Source organism: Aedes albopictus, chromosome 2, assembly GCF_035046485.1.
Source record: "Aedes albopictus strain Foshan chromosome 2, AalbF5, whole genome shotgun sequence".
NCBI classification, from domain to species: Eukaryota; Metazoa; Arthropoda; class Insecta; order Diptera; family Culicidae; genus Aedes; species Aedes albopictus.
Genome location: NC_085137.1, coordinates 115,821,434 through 115,841,693, shown reverse-complemented (window position 1 = coordinate 115,841,693; position 20,260 = coordinate 115,821,434). Strand labels below are relative to the sequence as shown.

The 20,260-nt window shown below is 38.7% G+C and overlaps 1 protein-coding gene across 1 annotated transcript; it reads right to left on the bottom strand.

Annotated features, from left to right (window-relative positions):
• Positions 1-1,128: 1,128 nt before the first annotated feature.
• LOC115255571 (kinesin light chain-like) lies at positions 1,129-2,558 on the bottom strand. Its single transcript, XM_029853693.2, has one exon. It carries the CDS (start codon positions 2,556-2,558, stop codon positions 1,140-1,142), a length of 1,419 nt encoding a protein of 472 aa, XP_029709553.2. The 3' UTR covers positions 1,129-1,139.
• Positions 2,559-20,260: the final 17,702 nt, after the last annotated feature.

The following is a 20,260-nucleotide window of genomic DNA, read 5'->3' as shown; positions in this document are numbered from 1 at the left end:
AAAGTTAGGGACGATAGGGCCTTTTTCCAATAAACCGCCGTAAAAAGTTATTCTAGCTTCTTTTAATTATTTCCTCTTTCCTCGAATTGCCTCGGCGTGGATGAGCCGACCCTGAGAATTGGGTAAGGGTTTTATGCACTGAGCGGGCGTAACAGAGACGAGTTACAATTAATTGAAAAAAAAAAAATCAGTATTAATTTGTGGAGAAATTGGTTTAACAATTTTCCGGGACTCGTTTCAGATTTTTATCAAATTTAATGAGAAATACTATTGGAAATCAGAATACTTTTGGAGGTCAGATTTCCATCAGGAACTTATCATTGATTTCTTCTAAAATTTCTGCTGCATTTTTTATTATAATTATGCACGTTTTTGATATCAGAGTTAGTGAAAAATTATTTTGGGAAGTCACCACTCAGAATCTCCCCTAGCACTCGCGTTAGAATAAGTTTTTGATTTTGAAGTGTTCATTCTTTATGGTGATCGACCAGAATCTTTTCCGGAGATTGTAGCAGGGTTCCACTAGAAGTTCTCTCAAATTTTTCCAACGACATTGATATGTTCATTAACATATTGGTAAGTATGATTTATGTATTTTATATTTTTTCCATGTTATATGGGCAAAATATATCCTCTATTAAAGGGCCCTTACAACACTGTGGCCCCTACATTTGAAAATACGGCCCTGTTTGTGGTCCTATTCTTCACAACCTTCTTACTGCATCTTTTCGTTAAAATTCTGGCAGTTAAACAAATGTCAAAATTGCTTACGAAAAAAATAAATTTTACTTCAGCGCTCTCCTTGGGCACAGGAAACAGACCTTTATGAACCAAAAGTATACGGATATGCAACGCAATCAGTTGGAAATTCTGATAGTATTTGCGTATTTTTTTAGTATTTTCGTTTACTATCGAAAGTTTGGAGTTGCATGCCCGTTGTGGAACTTTATCGTCAATGTCATCAGAAGCCATTAGCAGAACAAATTTGAGAGAAAAGTGGGGATGAATTCTTTAATAAGCGTTAAACGCATTGGTCGCAAATAGGTGCATGTAAATAACAAAATCAACAAATTTCAATAAAGCAACATTTATTATACACCATTACAAGAATATACCTACTCTGAGTCCTGACTCGTAGATCAATTGCTGTCCACAACAGCCAAAATGTCTTGCTTACTTTTAAACTGGCCATTCTTCAGCTTGGTTGCCACTTCAAAATTTCCAAGCTTCTGGTACAATGTGGCCATGTGCTTTAGAACACTCCTCACCGTTGGCGAATGAACTGCCGATGTCTCGTGCCACGCTCCCGTCTTTGCGTACGAAGCATTGTCTTCATTAGTCGGTTTACTACCACCATTCGACACATCTTCAAACTCTTTATCCTGCGTTCTAACCAACACGTCTCGAAGGAGCTGTTCAGCTTCCTGGTATTTGCGAAGTTTCAGGCAGCAAGCAGCCAGGTTGCACTTTGTCTTTATCGTATTGGGATCATCAGCACCCAGTTGTGACTCGAATATCTCCAACGCTTTCCGGCTGTACACTTCCACATCGGCGTGCTTCCCTTGGTTTTGGCAAAGCAACGCCAGGTTGTTCAGTTGCTTTGCCACATCCGGATGATATCCTCCGAGAACGTTCTCCCGAATCGCCAAAGCCCGCTTGCATAGTGGTTCTGCGTCCTTGTAGCGCCCTGTCTTTCCGTACAAAACGGCTAGATTGTTCAAGGCCGCCGCCACCGATGGATGGCACTCGCCCAAACATCGAACCCATATTTCCAGAGCATCGTTCATAAGTTTAATGGCTTCTTTGTAATTGTTCTGATCACGGTACACCATAGCCAGGATACTGAGCATTGTGGCCACATCGGGATGCTCTCGTCCGTGCTGGCTTTGAAGATCCTCCAGGACTTGTCTGCACAGGGGCACTGCAACCTCATACTTTCCCTTCGACGCATAGTCTATGGCCAAGTTATGAATGGTCCTTAAGCGCGCAGATACTTCATAGTCTGCATAGTTTTGCGACGGTGTTGGTGTTGTTTTGCTGAGTCGCCGTTCTGCCGTTTCATCCTCGGGGAACAGATCAAACGCTGGATCATCGCCGAATTTCTCGGAAAATTCCTCACCTTCCAGAAAGTCGTCGTACTTCTTGATGGACGCTGCGTATTCCATCTGCTTCTTTTCTTCTTCGAGCTGCACCACTTTTAGCTCTGAGTTGAGCAGCTGCTCCTGGCTGATTTGCAGCTCGTCCCGTAGCCAGGAAGATTCCTCGCAAAGTCGCTTAACCTGTATCCGTAGCTTCTGCCGTTCGATGTCAATGCTCTTCAGGTGGGATATGAGGGCGATTAGAAGTTGAACCTCTCCCAAGCCCAGCTCGATGCTTTGCTCGTTTCGTTTAAATATTTCCTCTTTCTCCGGGTTCGAGGTGGAATCATCGCAGGAAAAACCGTATTGCAACGATTGCAGCTCAGTGCGTAGTGATTCCAGGCTTAGGTGAACTGTTTTCATTTTAGAAAGAAGACTCTGATCGGTCATCAGCAGCGTTGAATGTGGTACCGGGAACATGATGATTTAAATGAAGTAGGAACTGTAACTTATTCAAGTGACTTGCTGGTGCTTGGTGTTGGTCTGTTTTATACTTAAAATTATGCCTATGGGATTGGTACCCATCCTAACCTACCCAGTGATAGGTACATTTATTCGCCCCTACTGTAGATGGAACAGTGAACAGATAAATTTGGTATATCTTCCATCCTTTATAGGTATTTATTTTGATCCCAATTTAGGTACATCCACACTTTGCAGATAAGGTTTTAATTTTTTCTCTCACTGAGAGTGTTTTTTTCGTGACTCTTTTCAGTACCTGGATGATATACCTTTGATACCTGTAAAATGTCCACAACTGATGGTACAGTGGTAACTCGATTTTGTCAGTCCTCGACTTTTTCAACCTTTTTTTTGACTAAAAGTCTCTTCTTCCTCTAGATAGCCTGGAGTTAGTGGTTAAGGCTATGGACCGCCAATCCGGAGATGGCGGGTTCGATTTCCATTCAGGTCGAGAAAATTTTCTCGACTCCCTGGTCATAGTGTATCATTGTGCTTGCCTCACAATATACAAACTCATGCAATGGCAGGCAAAGAAAGCCCTTCAATTAATAACTGTGGAAGTGCTCGAAGAACACTAAGTTGAAGAGTGACAGGCCAAGTCCCAGTGGGATGTAGAGCCACAAAGAAGAAGAAGGAGAACCTTCTTCCTAGTTACTGGGGCTGGAGAAGAAATCGCCTTCTAAGGGAATCTTTCTCCAATATAAAAATAAATAGCTTCTGCTTTCCAGATATGCCTCCGGGGATTTCTCCAGAAATACCTGCTGAGATTGCTCCAGGAATTTATGCTGGCTGTAGTTTTCCTGCTTGAATTGATTGATTGATTCAGGGATTGCAGCTAGAAATTTTGCAGGGCGTTTCTCGAATAAAAAAAAATCAGAGATTCCACCATATATTCCACTTGGGATTCCTCCTCAATAGGAGGCAATCAGTGAAGTACATACTAGATTAAAAGTAGTGAGCTGGATTTTTGTATGGTGAGATGTGTTCAATTCTCCATTTCTGCAATGAAATGGTGCAAACAGCGTGGATATTATGATTTCTTGACTAATTTGATGCTGTTTGAGCAAAAGTTTGGGTAACTGTGTTGTTGAAGTTGCATGAAATGAATAATACAACAACAAAGTTACCCAAACTTTTGCTCAAACAGCATCAAATTAGCCAAGAAATCATAAACCCACGCTGTTTGCACCATTTCATTGCAAAAATGCAGAATTGAACATCTCACCATACAAAAATCCAGCTCACTACTTTCAATCTAGTACTTCACTGATTGCCTCCTATTCTTCCATTTTAGGAGTTTGTGGTGTTATTCCACCAGGAATTTCTGCTTCGATCTTTCCAGGAATTTCAACTAGTGTCCCTCCAATAATGCCTCCAGGAATTCTTTCATTCAGATTTTTATTAAACTTCAATGTGTATACCTATCCAGGTTTTTACGCTAGCCTGCTATAAACTTTGAATCACCCCTCTCTGACATATGTTGCCGACACTATAATTTTATTTATAGTAGAATCGAAGCAAGCTATGATACCAACATTGTTGTGTTCACATTGAATGTCAAACTTTTTCAATTCTGAAACGTGAATCGTCTTGTGAATCGTTATTTAACATCACTAACATAGATTGATTTAATCATATTTGTGTGTTTTAGGTTGGTTTAGAAAGTTGCTGACATTACGGAACCTTAAGAGACTGCGAAACTCACAGCAAAAAAGTGGTTTTGCCCCTCCAATAGGCCTCTATGGATATTAGCAGGACTACGAGGAGGAAGTAGTGATTTTCCAGAACGTCGAAAATTGCATATGGCCTGATTCACAAGTGCTTGGTGGCGGTTCAAAGTTAATCTTTCGGTTAATCATCATGAAACTATTCTTTAGAACCAAATTTGATCTGTTTATATTAACATTTTTTATGATTTATCGGTTAGTAAGAGTCCTACGTTGAAAATGTGTGTCATTCTGTGAAGACGGTAACCATTAGGTTTAAATAACTGAATTTGTTTAAATAACTGACTGACTATGAATAATCTCTACTCTCAAGATACGCATGAGGCGAGGCTACGCAAACTTCGTCAAAGCATTTTGTGTACTGTTCCGTTACGGTTTACCGAACTTTTGGGTCTGCTTTTTTTTTTAAATACACTAGACGCTTCTTTTCCTCTATGATCCCGAAGTCTGCTTACTTCCTTAAACTTTCCTTCCTCAAACGATGGATGAGATATTTGGACAAGGAAAAATCCTTGCCGAATGTCGACAAAAAACGAAGTAAAATTTTAGCACCATGTGAGACCCACTCAAAGAACATTTTCCTTTGGACCTCTTTGCATGTAAGGATTTGCATGCAAATAATCTTGAAATGTGTGCGGAAGCCAAAACTTGAAAAGAATATTCTTTCTCTCACAAAATAAACTGTCGGAGCCAAGGTCGGAGCAAATATTGAAAATCTGAGCAACAACGGCAATTTAATGCATGCCAACCCTTCAAATCCGAAGCGCTTTATCATCCTTTTCGATTAGTGTACTATTCTCCATCTTTTACGGTCCTTGGGTATCTAAAATCGTGTAATAATAATTAAATGAAATGGTGAAAGAACAATGATTTGAGTTCAAAAACAAACGTGAAAATTTTTGACAGTCAAATCAACAATTCTTAACCACAGCCTACCAAGATGCAAACTATAAAATATGGCAGCAAGAAATGTCAAAATCAAATCACCCCACGTCGTTTTATGGCCAGCGTAAAAAGCTGGATAAGCTTTTTGTGAGGATTCCTCCCTTAATTTCTCCTAGAATCCTCCTAGCAATCTCTAGAGGAATTTGTGGAAAATTCAGAGGAACTTTTCCCAATATAACCCTGGAGGGCCTTCTGCTGAAATTTGCGGAAGCATTGTGAGTTTTTGATTTTCTAAATGAATTTTCGGTAAAATTTCTGTTGCACACCCAGAGGTATATCTAGGAAGGTAAACTATAATCAATAATGACGAAATTCTTAGATATTGCCGAAAAAATACGTAGAAGAATTTCTTAACCTGCATTTTTGTGGGCATCAATTCAAGATCTTCCGAATGAATCTGTTTATGGTTTTCCAAAATAATCGCTGGAATTATTTTCCTAAGAATCCACGTAGATGTTTTAGCCGAAATTTTTGAAGAAAACTCTGAATGAAATTATGAAGAAATTCATGGAGGACCTTCTGAAGCAATCAATGGAAAATTTGTAAAGAGGATTCCTAGAGAAACTTCTCAGGGGACAACAACAGGAATTTATGGAAAGAGACAATTCCTCGACAAATCCCTAGAAAGTTCCTTGGAAGAATCTCTAGAACTTTCTCAAAAATATTTTTTGGAAGAAATTCTTAAAAAAAATCTATCACAATTATTGGAGAAATTCCTTAACAATCTATTGTAGTCTAGTCTAGTCTAGTCTACACATACACAGCCATTCATTGAAAGAATCCAGGAAAATAATAGAATCGACTACTTCTACCATTTTTCTTGTCATTATTAATGCTTGCAGTACATAGAAAATGCATTACAAGTATTAAAGCGGCCAGACCTACTGTGTAGCGTTATTGATTATACAATAAAACCATTAAACGGGAACATCTCGTACCAACCGCTCAGTTTTTTTTTGGAAAGCTAACTACATGAAAAATCGGTGGGGGTGACGTTGCTAAGAAGGTTAATGTCACCCCTGGTCCTTGGAATCCTGGGATGGAACACAGGTATTTGGTCCGTGTCCTGGCCCTAATGCCTAGGCTTAAGCGCCTAAACTCGCCCTCTGAAACGAAAAACACTTCTGATCTCTCCCAATTGCATGGTCAAGTTTAACAAACAAAATATTAAAAGTACTTTAATAAAAAAAAATCAGAAAGATCTCACCCGATTCACCCGATAATCAAATCCAACATTCTTGAAGCATTCTCAAAAATTCATCCTTCAATCCCAGCTCGAAACAAACCCAACGTGGTGCTGTCATGCATTTGCTTTCACCTCCGTCACGCATCATCACTAAACATCGCCGGACCATGCGCCAGAAATGCACTTTATTACTATTATTTGTTCTTCACAAAACTTCGTTTTCCGTTGTGATCTTCTTTGAACTAGTCTTTTTGCACCCATGTGCATACTTATTACACATTTTTCATTATAACACCACGGTAACTGTGACGTAATAGGACTCCCGATTGCGACGGAATTCTACATAGTTGCACTCCAAACTCATCTCTTTGACCACCGATATCTGAGGGTGGAAGAGAATGTTATCACTGGATAATGCACATTTTCCCGTTAATTTCAAATATTGTTTTATCATCACACGCGCACAGATCTCACCAAAACTACGGCAAACATACTCAAATCTATGCCGGAAGGCGTAGCACCAACAGCAGAATAAAATTTTCATCCGCCGATTCAAGCGTAAAAAAAAAAAACACGCGGACGTAACGCCTCTGTCAAACCACGCGACCGTTCGCAGCCACGGCTTGCTCGAGAAATTCCTTAACAATCTATTGAAACATTAACTGAAGAAATCCCCGTAAAACATCTTCAAATCTGCTCTGGAAAAATTTCTGAATAAATGCATGGAAGTTCTTGAAAAGAATCCGTCGATAAATTTTACGACAAATCTTTCGAAGAATTTCGGAAGCAATTGCTAGAGGAATATCTGAAAAAAAAACATGAAGCAATGATCGAAGCATTTGCAACAATTTCTAAAATAATCCTTCTGGAATTTTCTAGCAAAAAACACAGATGATATTTTTTTTATAAATTTTTGTTTTTTTTTTTTATTCCCGAAGGAATTATTGGAGATTTTTTTAGAGGAATCCATGATATCAAGTTCGGAAAAAGTCCCAGAGACATTTTTTGAAACAAATACCGTAAAGATACTAAATACTTCAGAGTTTACCGAAGGAATCCTTATGTTAAAAAAATCCAAAAGGAATTTAAAAGAAAAATCGAAAAAAGCTGAAGGAATATCTACAGGAAATTTAGATTTTATTCAAAGTCAATCGACCAGTTAACCCATAGATTACCTAAACACATTAACATGTTCATGGGCTTGCAGTCAAAATAGCCCAATCTAATACACATATATTGCCCTATAAATTGAGGTTAAGCTCAAAATTGCTGGATCAAATGCAAGGCCAGATTTGGCATCAGCGACTTAAACTCCATCAGAGACACATAAGTTTGCTTTTGATACAGACCGATCATTTTTTTATTCGCTGTGTTACCTGCTCCACTGCCGTGTGCAACACAGTTGCCCCATGTTGATGGGGATCCCGAAAGTGGCGTAGTAACAGATCTAGGAGTATGTGCACAGGACGAAAGACTTCCGGCCCCTGACCTCCAAGAGATTGAGGAGGAGGTTGGCTGGTTGAAAAACAACAAAGCCGCTGGAGCAGATCAACTACCAATCGAGCTTCTAAAATACGGTGGAGAAGCACTGGTGAGAACACTACACTGGGTAATTACCAAGATTTGGGAGGAGGAAGTATTACCGGAGGAATGGATGGAAGGTATCGTGTGTCCCATCTACAAAAAGGGTGACAAGTTGGATTGCGGGAACTACCGCGCGATCACACTACTGAGCGCTGCCTACAAGATACTCTCTCAAATATTATGCCGCCGTCTATCGCCGCTTGCAAGAGAGTTCCTGGGGCAATATCAGGCTGGATTCATGGGTAAACGCGCTACAACGCACAGTGGCGGGCCTCCATACAAAAGTCGGACAAAACCTCAAATGTTAACCGAAATTGCTAAAATTCACAGGTTATGATGATTTTAGTTCCCTAAATCTATTTCTGATATGGAACTTATCATAGATTTTGATTTCACTATATTAGGGTGGTTCAAAATTTTGAAATCTGCTGATTATGGAAAGCATGTAAAAATAATCGATAATAAGCTATCACGATGTGCTTTCTGAACGTAGGTTTTGATTAACCTTTTAATTTGGGGGTTCTTAAATCATGTATTGGTATTGAAATAAACTAAAATTGTGTATTTGTTGCTGTTAGGGTGGTCCAAAATCTTAAAAACTACACAAATCATTAGAAAAAATCGTTTACCTACGTTTTCTTTCAATGGATCAATTCAGATACACACCAATGTTGGCTGACAAGACGTGGTCTATTCTCAGGGACTGCCCATAGACCACGTGACATTTTACGGTGGGTGCACGGAGGTGTGTTAATTCAATCGTTATGGGGTCAGATAGTCTAATTTAGTGAACTGCGTAAAATTTGAACTGCTTTTCATCAATCTCGTTTCAACAACTTCATATATGTTCTTCCCAGTTTGGGTTTTAAGGTACATCGATCCCTGCTATCACTTGTCGAAGCAACCGAAACAACCCCATCTATAATGAATTGGCAATTCATATTCGCAAGATTGAAGGGAGCTTTTGATAAACGATCATCAGAGATCGGTAATCAAATTTATGAACAGTAGAGTTCCAGCAAACATTTTCAAAATCTGTATCACTCTCTGTGTCGTTCAGTAGAAATGTGTTTAACGAAACTGCATGAATAACATACAGTAAAACTTCAAGTTTAAAAAACCAATAAAAGGCGGTTTCACTAAAGAGCGTAAAATGTTCGTTTCATAAAATTGCTTTTAAAATATTAAAGATTGCCTTGGTGATCGCGGCGTTTACGCAGAAAAATACTTAACGTAGCGTTTATCGCCGTTTAGTGAATTCCTTTTATATTTTATAGATGATTGTTGCTTTGAACTGTAGCGATGTGCGTGTAGAAAAGAAACACGTAAATGTCGACGAATTTGTGTCACTTTATATTGAAACTACAATAGAAGTTCGTGAAGAGATTACTTCCAAGGTTGTTGAGCAATTCTAACGATTAAGATAAATCGAAGAAACAACCAGTTTAAGGAAATCAATGAGCAATGGTTTGTAGTTATTTTTACATGTTTTTACGGTTGTTTTTGTGAGTAGTGTCCAAGGAAATAAAGGCTTATTCATACTTAGTCATCACTCCTTTCTTCTCCAGCTTACTGTTTTAAATTGGAGCACCCATCTTCTTGTGGGTTTCTGTCAAAAAATAAAATAATATTAAAAAAATAAATAAAAAATGTTAAAGCTGTGGCCATTACAGGCACCCCCCCCTCTTATGACCATCTGACTTGGTGAAAGTCTCTAACAAGAATGAAAATTACACTAATTATACTAACAATTGTATTCTGAAGTCAATTTGAACTATGTGAAGATAAAATTTAAACTTCAAACAATATCACTTCCTCCACAACCATGCGGCTCCATTGTGACCTGATAGAAAAAAAATTTTTTTTCGCGCTTAGCGCAAAAATGCGCAAACAGTGACCTATATAGCCAAAAACTAGTCAAAATTGCACGTCAGATCCGGGATACGGCGTCGTTTTCTGATGTTTCCCAAACAAGTACTGGATCTCTTTAATACGAAGTTTTTCTTCAAAATTTCATAAATGTCAATATGTTTGCATATTGAAAAACATAATAATTTTGTGATTAAATTCCAAACAATCCCTGAAATGTAATGGTTATTTATACCCAAAAACACAAAAAATATTGTCACATTATTCAAGTCTTCCTAACTTTTACAACGAACTCATGAAGGAAGCTCATAAAATAAAGACAATAAATACTAATATTGTAGCACATAAAACTTCAACTTTGGAAAAATCTACAAGACTCAATTTTCGACCAAATCTCTTGAAAATTTGGGGTTTTCTTAGTTGAAGTATCTATAATGGAAGAAAAATATTAGAAAAATAAAATATTGAAGTCGATTTTTGAGGTTTTGTCCGGCTTCCGTCCACTGTGCAACGGGCCAGATGTTCGCCATTCGCCAGGTGCTGCAGAAATGCCGTGAATACAACGTGCCCACACATCACTTGTTCATCGACTTTAAATCGGCGTATGATACAATCTATTGAGACCAGCTATGGCAGATTATGCACGAGTACGGATTGCCGGGTAAACTGACACGGTTGATCAAGGCGACGATGGATCGAGTGATGTGCGTAGTTCGAGTATCAGGGACACTCTCGAGTCCCTTCGAATCTCGCAGAGGGTTACGGCAAGGTGAAGGTCTTTCGTGCTTGCTGTTCAACATTGCTTTAGAGGGTGCAATAAGGAGAGCGGGGATAAACACGAGTGGAACGATTTTCACGAAGTCCGTTCAACTGCTTGGTTTAGCTGACGATATTGATATTACAGCTCGCAAATATGAGACGAAACGTACACTCCCGTTCAAAAGTTTGGGGTCACCCCCTCAAAAACATGTCATTTTTTTAGGCCCATATCTCCGCCAATTTGCATCCGATTTCAAAACCCTAGGTTTCATTCAAAAGATAATAAGTCAAAGAAACTTTGAACATGATTTCAAAGAAACTTTTTCAAAAAATTTTGTATGTAAACTTAACCCAAAGTTGCCAAATTTTCTAAAAAATGAATATAAACTTACGGCCGTGTCGCTGGAAGTTGGGTCGATAAAATTTTAAGATGAGAGCGGTTATATGACCCATTTTCTATTAGCTTTCAACTGCTTTTTACAGAACTTAGCTAAACAATCTAGAAAAAAAGTTATTAAGTAAATTATTCCTTGATGTCATCGACCAAAAGTTTGGGGTCACCCCTCAATATGATGTATCGGCCAAAAGTTTGGGGTCACTATCGTAAAACATGGAAAAGTGATTTGGTGATATCTTCGTCATCTATAGTTCAATTTTAATTCTTTTTGGCTCATTACAAAGATAATTACCTAAATTTACGTTTGATGTCTTCAACTTAACGTATTTAACGATTTTTGTATATAAAAATGTTATGTAAAGTTAGCACATTTTACCAGCTTCAAAAAATTAGGCAACTTTACCGTTAAGTTTTAGTATGTAAATTTCAACAAATTTGTGTGGTTCAATGTCTATGCAGTAAGTATCATTCATTTTGTTTCAAATAAGCCAAGAAGAATTAAAATTGAATGAAAGATGACAAAGATATCAACAAATCACTTTTCCATGTTTTACGATAGTGACCCCAAACTTTTGGCCGATACAGTATTTTGAGGGGTGACCTCAAACTTTTGGTCGATGACATCAAGGAGTAATTTACTTAATAACTTTTTTTCTGGATTTTTTAGCTAAGTTCTGTAAAAAGCAGTTGAAAGCTAATAGAAAATAGATCATATTACCGCTCTCATCTTAAAATTTGGTCGACCCAACTTCCAGCGACACTGCCGTAAGTTTATATTCATTTTTTAAAAAAATTGGCAACTTTGGGTTAAGTTTACATACGAAATTTTTTGAAAAAGTTTCTTTTAAATCATGTTCAAAGTTTGTTTGACTTATTATCTTTTGAATGAAACCTAGGGGTTTGAAATCGGATGCAAATTGGCGGAGATATGGGCCTAAAAAAATTACATGTTTTTGAGGGGGTGACCCCAAACTTTTGAACGGGAGTGTATATTCGACTAAAGAATGCAGCCAGGCGAATCGGATTGATCATTAATGTGTCGAAGACAAAGTACATGATGGCAAAGGGCTCCAGGGAGGAATCACCGCGCCCGCCACCTTGAATTTCTATCGACGGTAGTAAAATCGAGGCGGTTGACTGGTGACCGCCGACAACACCAGTAGAAAAATTCAGAGACGCATTGTAGCAGGATATCGAGCTTACTTTGCACTCCACAAAACTCTACGATCGAATTAAGTTCGATGTCACACGAAGTGACCTATCTACAAAACGTTGATTAGACCGGTAGTTGCGTACCATCTACGGCGGAGCACAGATGGAAGACGGGACTTGGAGAAGGCCGATGTACCACGAACTGCATCAGCTGCTAAGAGAACCAACCATCGTTCACACCGCGAAAATTGGGAGGCTACGGTGGACGGCTCACGTCTCCAGGATGCCGGATATCAACCCGACAAAAATGGTTCTCGAGAGTCATCCGACCGGTACAAGAAGATGTGGTGCGAGTTGGGTCGATCAAGTGGAGGACTATCTGCGTACCCTACGCAGAGTGCGGAACTGGAGACACACAGTCATGGACCGAGTAGAATGGAGACGGCTACTAGGTACATCAGAGGCCACTCAGGCATTAGTGTGACCGTCACGGTACCCTAATACCCATTCATGTTGGGATCAATATAATAAACTGCTATAAGAAAGAGTAAAAAACAATCTTTCTCATAATGCTATTAGTAATGGTATAATAAAAAGAGTTAAACTCCTAAAACTTTTTTTTTGGACACGAACTTACCTACAAGTGTATCGCCTTCAGAACGAACGAACATCCAACTGAATGCATCTCCGAAAGCACTTTCTGATTGTTAAAACACTGTTATGCAATTTGCGAAAACGAGCTCCCTCCATTATGCAGCCCCAAATAAAACATGGGGGAATCAAGTTGTCACGCTGCTCCTCAAATCGACGTCACCCTACCTTATTTAGGTGCCGTCTCTTCTCACGTCACTCGAGTCGTCAGTCAGTCAGTCTGTGACTGGCACAATTCATTGCCGTTTTCGTTATGCATCTTGCTGCTGCTGCTTATTTTCATCGTCCGCCCATCCAGCGGCGGCAATGGTGATGACGGCAGCGCGGAGATGTGGTTCCGCCGTAAAGACGAAAAACTTTTGCTTCTAATTAGTTTTGCATATTAAATGAACTTGTCTAACTCTTGCGCGAAGCGCCTGCCACCGCGTCGTGCCATTTCGCGCGAGTGGATCTAAGGGATGCACGGCTGGCGTGTTGTGAGGATGTATTAGACTATTAGAGCTTAGTATTAAGAAGCATAAAGAGGAAAGGTTGTTGAGCACAATTTGTCTTCGTGAAAAGGATACCTGTGCATTAGGCACACTGATTTAAACTTTTAGAAGCTTGACGAAAATGGCGAAATGTGTTTTTTGTCAAGCCTCTGAAAGTAGTGTTCGACATACATCTCAACACAAGAACTTAGCTAAAAACTGTTTAGAATATGTAATATAATGTTTCGAATTAGATTCTAAGCTGCATGTTTTTTCTTGGAACAGACTGCTGTCACAATTGATCTTCGTTTTCTTTAAGGCTCGACGTTCACATTGGAACTAGGCCTGACTCTCTTCAACTTAGCGTTCTTAGAGCACTTCCACAGTTCTCAATTGAAGGGCTTTCTTTGCCTGCCAAAGCATGAAATTGTACATTGTGTGGCAATTACATGGTACACTATGCCCAAGGAGTTGAGAAAATTGTCCCGACTGGAACGGGAATCGCACCCGCCGTCTTCGGATTGGCGATCCATAGCCTTAACCACTAGGCTAACTGGAGACCCCTGTCACCATTGATGTTCGTGCATATTTGTAGGAAACTTCACATAACCCGGATTAAAATTCCAATACAAATACAATACATAACCATAATACTACAATACATTATATTGCCAACAATTACTTATATTGTTGTTGAATGGTTATACAACACTACCTTCTATTGTATAAAAAGTTCAAACAATATCAAAACAATAAAATGTACGGTTTGCCTTACTATTTTTTTTGTATTGTTATATTTCTACGATTTTTTGTATTGTTACGATACTTAACAACCTGCACATTATATTGTAAAATGTTCGTTTACAATACATTTTATGGTGCATATCCATTAACCATACGTTATATTGTTTTTATATTGTCTTCTGCAGGCCCGAATTACGGATTGTGGGAGCCCGGGCCAGAGCTGATGTGGAAGCCTCTCGGAGGTACAAATGCGATCCCGACTAGATAAATATATCAAGTTTATAACACATTGTGTTATGTTATATTTTTTTCTATAACTTATTATGTTATTAGCTAGATGCAGGATAATGTTAAAATAACTAAAAATTTTACAAAATATACACCGGTCTTATCACAATTATAACCTATTTTGTTATAATAAGATCAAAATTATTACATAATATTATTATTATTATTATTATTTATTAGCGACACTTTACCTTTAGGAGGCATTCGTGTCATATTACATAATATGATATACATTTTAGCTTCAAGAAAACTAGTTTCTAACATGTTTTGATACAATTGTGTAAAATTATTATCTGAATATCAAAGAATGAAAACTAAATTACTTCACAATTAGTTATTGAATATCATTTATAACATAATATGTTATAATTGAGTTATAATATTTTTAAACACCAAAGATGTTAAACATGATTGTATCACAATGAGTTATAAATATCATGGTTAGTTTTAATTATGTTATATTTTTGTTAGAATCTTCTAGTCGGGACGAGCAAAAAAGTTTTTCAGTTTACTTGAGCAAAATGAAAAAATTGAAAAGGGACCCCCCCCCTGGGATCCGGCCGTGGTCTTCTGTATGGTACAATGAAATGTATTGCAAATGTATTGTAATGTAACCATACAATATATTGTATTTGTTTTGGACATTTTTGGAAGAGAACAGCAAGGATCAATGTTTGCAGAATGGTCTAGTCCAAGTGTTTCCAAGAAATTTACCTTCGTAAGGGAAGTTTTTCCTACGCAACCTTGTGAACCCGTGTGATACATGCAGTAGCAATGAAATAACAAGCTCGCATGTCATGTCATACCTCGAGCATGTGTCTTCGTCAACAACGCAATCGTTGGAACACGATGCTGATGATGATGGATTTTATAATAGTAGGCGCTAATTTTTTCGATCATTTTTAATCCTCACAAGGTGTCTAACCCCTTAGTTATTAAAAAAAATTATACACCATTAATTTGACAATGTCCTTTATATATTCCTAAGGCATTCTTTTTGAAAAATGCCTCGGCGGATCCCTTATTTTTTTCGAAAATTTCTTCGGCAGCTTTGACGGCAGTTCAATTATTTTATCCGAATTTTATCCGAATGACAGGAGAAATCTGGAAAACGTATTGCCAGACCAATTTCAGAAATAATTTTTATAGGGACTGTCACTGAACAACAAATCCGAAGAAATTTCTTTCCTGAGAAATTCCCAATGGAATTGCCGAAGGAGTTTCCATGAAAGTAGCCAAGCATTTTTAAAACAAATTGCCAAAGAAATATCTATGAAAGCTACCAAAGAAATATCAAAATAAGATTTGTCAAAGAAATGTCATTTAACATTACCGCATGAATTTACCAAAACATTTTAAAAGTACCACCCAAAAATATATGCTGAAGAAATTTCGGAATTAATTCCCAAAAGTTTTTTTTATTTTTTTCTATGCATACTGAGATGTTTTTTTTTTAATACAGTGCTTAAAAAAATAAAGTAGAACAGTTTTTGAGTTTTTCCTGAAATTCGAGTTCAAAAATTTCTGAAAATATTTCCTTAAATACAAATATTTTGTGTTGCAGTCAAACAATTTTCAATCTTTTTATATAAATAAAAGGCAGACTATTATATGTTTCGATCATCTGAACACATTTTTTTTCGCCAAGTTAATTGCATTAGAGATACTGGTGAGTATATGAGGCAAAATTCTTAATTAAAAAAATAAAGATTTTACTGTTTTTTTTTTCAAGTAAGAAAATGCCAACGTTTTTTTCCTGAACGTTCTATTAAAATATCAGATGTGGAGCATTGATTACCAAAAACAAGATGTACGAAGGGAGCAATGAATCATCCAAGATCTGAGCCACATTGCTACAGTGTATCAAACAATTGTATGTACAGCAATTTTTAGGTCAAAATAATTTTTCATTCAAATGTTCATAACTTTTTTATACGTTATAAGACTCAAATTTTGGGCCCTGGGACTGCTCGGTTCTGGAAGAGTACCGGCTTAAGGTGAATATATGACGAAGCCATACCCCGAATTTTCAAGAGCACAAATCTGAAGAACCAAATAACGGTTTGTACTAAAAACTTGATCGATTGGTCACCACCAGCGGGTAACCAATCGATCAAGTTTTTAGCGCAAACCGACATTTGGTTCTTCAGATTTGTGCTCTTGAAAATTCGGGCTGTGGCTCCGTCATATCTTCACCTTAAGCCCCAGACAGCTGGTCTAAGCCGCGGCCGTCTACGGGGTGGGTCCAAAACCTCTTTTAGTCCCAGGTCTCAGGGCGTCTGGCGTGGGGAGGTTTTCGAGCGCGAGGAACCTGAACTAACAACTTTAATGTGGGTACAAATATATTAAACAACTTACGTCAATGCTGAAAGGATTGTTCGGTGGGTTTGATGGCGGCGCAGGGTTCAGTTGGCGGGAGCAGGGTGGCGACGGAAGGGTTCGGTTGCAAGGGATCCGGGCTTCGGGGTCCCGAAATCGGCCCCAAGTCCGGCCGGGCTGCCGGTAACTCCTACAGGAATGGCAGAAAACCCCTTCTTCGGCCGCTGAGGGTGAGCGAAGAGGTTACTGGAGATACTTGCGGTGATCGGGAGCGTTTGCTGTGCTGTAGAACTCGGTGACACGTGGTACGAGCGACGGATGCAAACGGCAACGGCAGTGATGGCCCGCTCCTAAAACGACCCAGGGAGCTCGAGATCGACCACAATACCGGCCGGGATGGCGGAAAATCTGTTTGGGATCACCCGACGGCACGCCGAGGGTCACGGGGTACTGGCTGAGGCTGTCACGGAAAATGTCCGCGTTCAAAAGGCTTCGTGGGCAAGCGCGCCGCAGGCGCTCGACGAGATGGTTCCGAAAGCCGGGAGTGCGGCCCACTCGATGGCAGTCTGGGCCTGGGTTAACGTGTCACGAAGCGGCGACAGCCGGGTTACCGTCTGTTGGTGAAGTGGCCGCACTTTGTAACAGCGAAATGGCGGTCACAACTTCTGTGGCTTCGTTGAGAGCTTGATCGCCTACGGTTTCTCCGAAGTCCAGGAAAAGCGAGAGTATGAACTCCGAGGCGACTCTCTGATCGTCGGTGTCACGATCGGAAAAAAACTTTGACTGGCCAACTAGCCACTAATTGGTTGGTCACAAAACGTGTCTTTCGTTCAACTGCCTCACACTAACTGCCTTCTCTCGCTCGGTGTCCGTATCTTCCCCGTCTTCATACGGACACCCACTCACTCACCCACTCATGGTCACCACGCGTTTACCCGTTTCCGCCCACGCGCGGTACTCATATTAGCAATCGCTGTCATCATAGTCGCTCATCCACCTGTTCTGCGTTGTGAATGTCAACCCACCGAACGCCGTATTTAAACACACCGTTGGTTCGAACTAAATAATACAAATATTGTTCCCTATTTTCCCGCGCTCGATATGGTAAACTGAATCAAATGTTACTGCTGGTAACAACGTCGATCGCAGAAATTTTGAATCATATATTTCAGCTCCGTTGGTAAAATTTTGAGCAAGATCGAATAAGTTTTCGGAAAGTTATAGAACTTTTATAAAAACTTATAAGGTTTTTGTACACATTTTTAAAACATTATATCTCAATATGTACTCGATAAAACTTTTTCAATTTTTTATGTGTCACAGCTGATACCTAAGGTTTTCATATGCAGCTACTTTTGAGGTTTTATATTCACAACAAAAAATATGAAAAATGTGCTTATGTAGTTGACGATGTTCAAAAATTTATCATATTTTGTACATATAATATGCCAAACGTTTTCCAACAATAAAAGTACATTAACTGAACGAAAAATAATAGGACCTACGCTTCATATGTAGTTTAGTAGGTCCTGTATAAAAATATCACATTAAGAAAGTTTAAAAACGTTGAAAACACTTGGCACTTTTATTAATCAAAATATGATAAATTTATGACACTCTGAACACATACAGATTTTTCATATTTTTTGTAGTGAATATAAAACCTCAAACGAAGCTGCATATGAAATCCTTTGGTATAAGCTGTAACACAAAAAAAATGGAGAAAGTTACATCGAGTACATATAGAGATATAATGTTTTAAAAATGTGTTCAAAAATCTTATAAGTTTTACTAAAAGTTCTATAACTTTCAGAAAACTTATTCAATCTTGCTCATAATTTTACCAATGGAGGTTCAATATATGGTTTATGATTTGTCAAAATTTCAGCGTTTTTTATTGACGTATAAAAAAGTTATGATCATTTGAATGAAAAATTATTTTGGTCCAAAAATCGCTGTACGGACAATTGTTTGATACACTGTAATTAAACTGTTATACGAGAGCCGCTTTCAAATCATAAAAAAAATGATCAAAAACGAAAATGTACCATGGTGGCATGAAAATGCCCGAAACGTTAACATTTTTGTTATCATTATTACTTAGAAATACTCTTATACATACTATTGTTTAGTATGCTTACCCGGAAAAGCAATACGTCCCAACAAAGTTGTTGTATCCATAACAAAGCAGCATCAGTACCCACCCCATTCACAGGGGTTTTTGGGTGAGTTTTTGTCCATTACCTATTTAAAATAGCAGACTCGTGGCAGCAATTATTTTCTTGCTCGGCAAACTGATCAGTTGCTTTAATTACAGCCATGAGAGTACAGCGATAAAACTTGAAACACAATGGCGACATTATCCTTGCCGGCAGCTGACCCCTCGACGCCAACTGTGAAACGTTGTTGTAGGAGCTGTGCGATGTGGTAGCATTAATCAATTGATGATGATGATGATGATGATTAAAGTGTACCCACCATCAGCGCAAGGATTACCTATGGCTGCAGAATCACTCCGGGAGGGAATGATCTACCTGATGGTTTGATGTAGCAGGGTGAGTTAAAATTCCTGAATTCCTTCGGTAGTCAACATAAAGTTGCTATCTCATGACAAAAGACTGGCTACTCCACGAACTTAAGTCCGGGCATCAGTTCATTTACCTCCCTTAGGCTACCCCCCCGTGTGTGTGTAAACCCCGTCATATGAATATGAACATTGTAATATATTATAATACAAAGACAATGAAAAGTCAAATAAGATAAATATCAATTGATATCTCTACCCAAGTAACACAAAAAACATATTTTGAAATCAATATTTCAAAAGAAGTATCATAACTGTAATATAATTGTATCAGGAAACATATTGTGTTGGTTTTAAGCTTTAATAATGTGAGCCGATTACAAACAGCACAAAAAAAATCATAGTCTGCACCAAGTTTAATACTGAATTTTACTAATCTATAACAACACTGGAGCATCATGCAAATCAATCATGAAAGCAATAATGTTGTTATTTTACAACAGCGCCTAATTCGAGTTTGCCAAATAACTGCAAAATTCAACACAGATTAATGTATAATTTTTGGCCCATATTTGGGATGGCAGCGGTCAGAAAGATCACCGACGCGGAACTACATTGTCGAGATAGATTTGCGTTAGCAGTAAAATTTGAGCAGGTAGCCGTAGACGATGGGTAGAGAAAAGTTTGTTATGGGCAAGTCACTGAATTTCAGGACGCCCAGGACGCCATTCGAAATCCCGTGTACGGCCGAACAATGGCCATTCTTAAAAAGCTTGTTGTGTTACTTGGGTAGGTTACACAAACCGGAACACACTCACCAGGACTGAACAGCATACGAAAAAAACGATCTGCCAAACTCTTACGGCCATGGAAGCTCTCGAAATCGATGACAGACTTCTCCTTCTTTCCTCACTCGACGAAATTCTTTGGATGAAGGCTTCACAAGTTGTCATATTCCTACGCGATTTTACCCATGATATTCCGGTGGATGCAATGTTCGATGCGCTGGCGTTTTCCAGAAAAATTACTTGCAACCGGAACAACG

What these genes read in the sequence shown, in the direction of transcription:
- LOC115255571 (XM_029853693.2), bottom strand. Translation starts at nt 2,558, where the DNA reads ATGTTCCCGGTACCACATTCAACGCTGCTGATGACCGATCAGAGTCTT.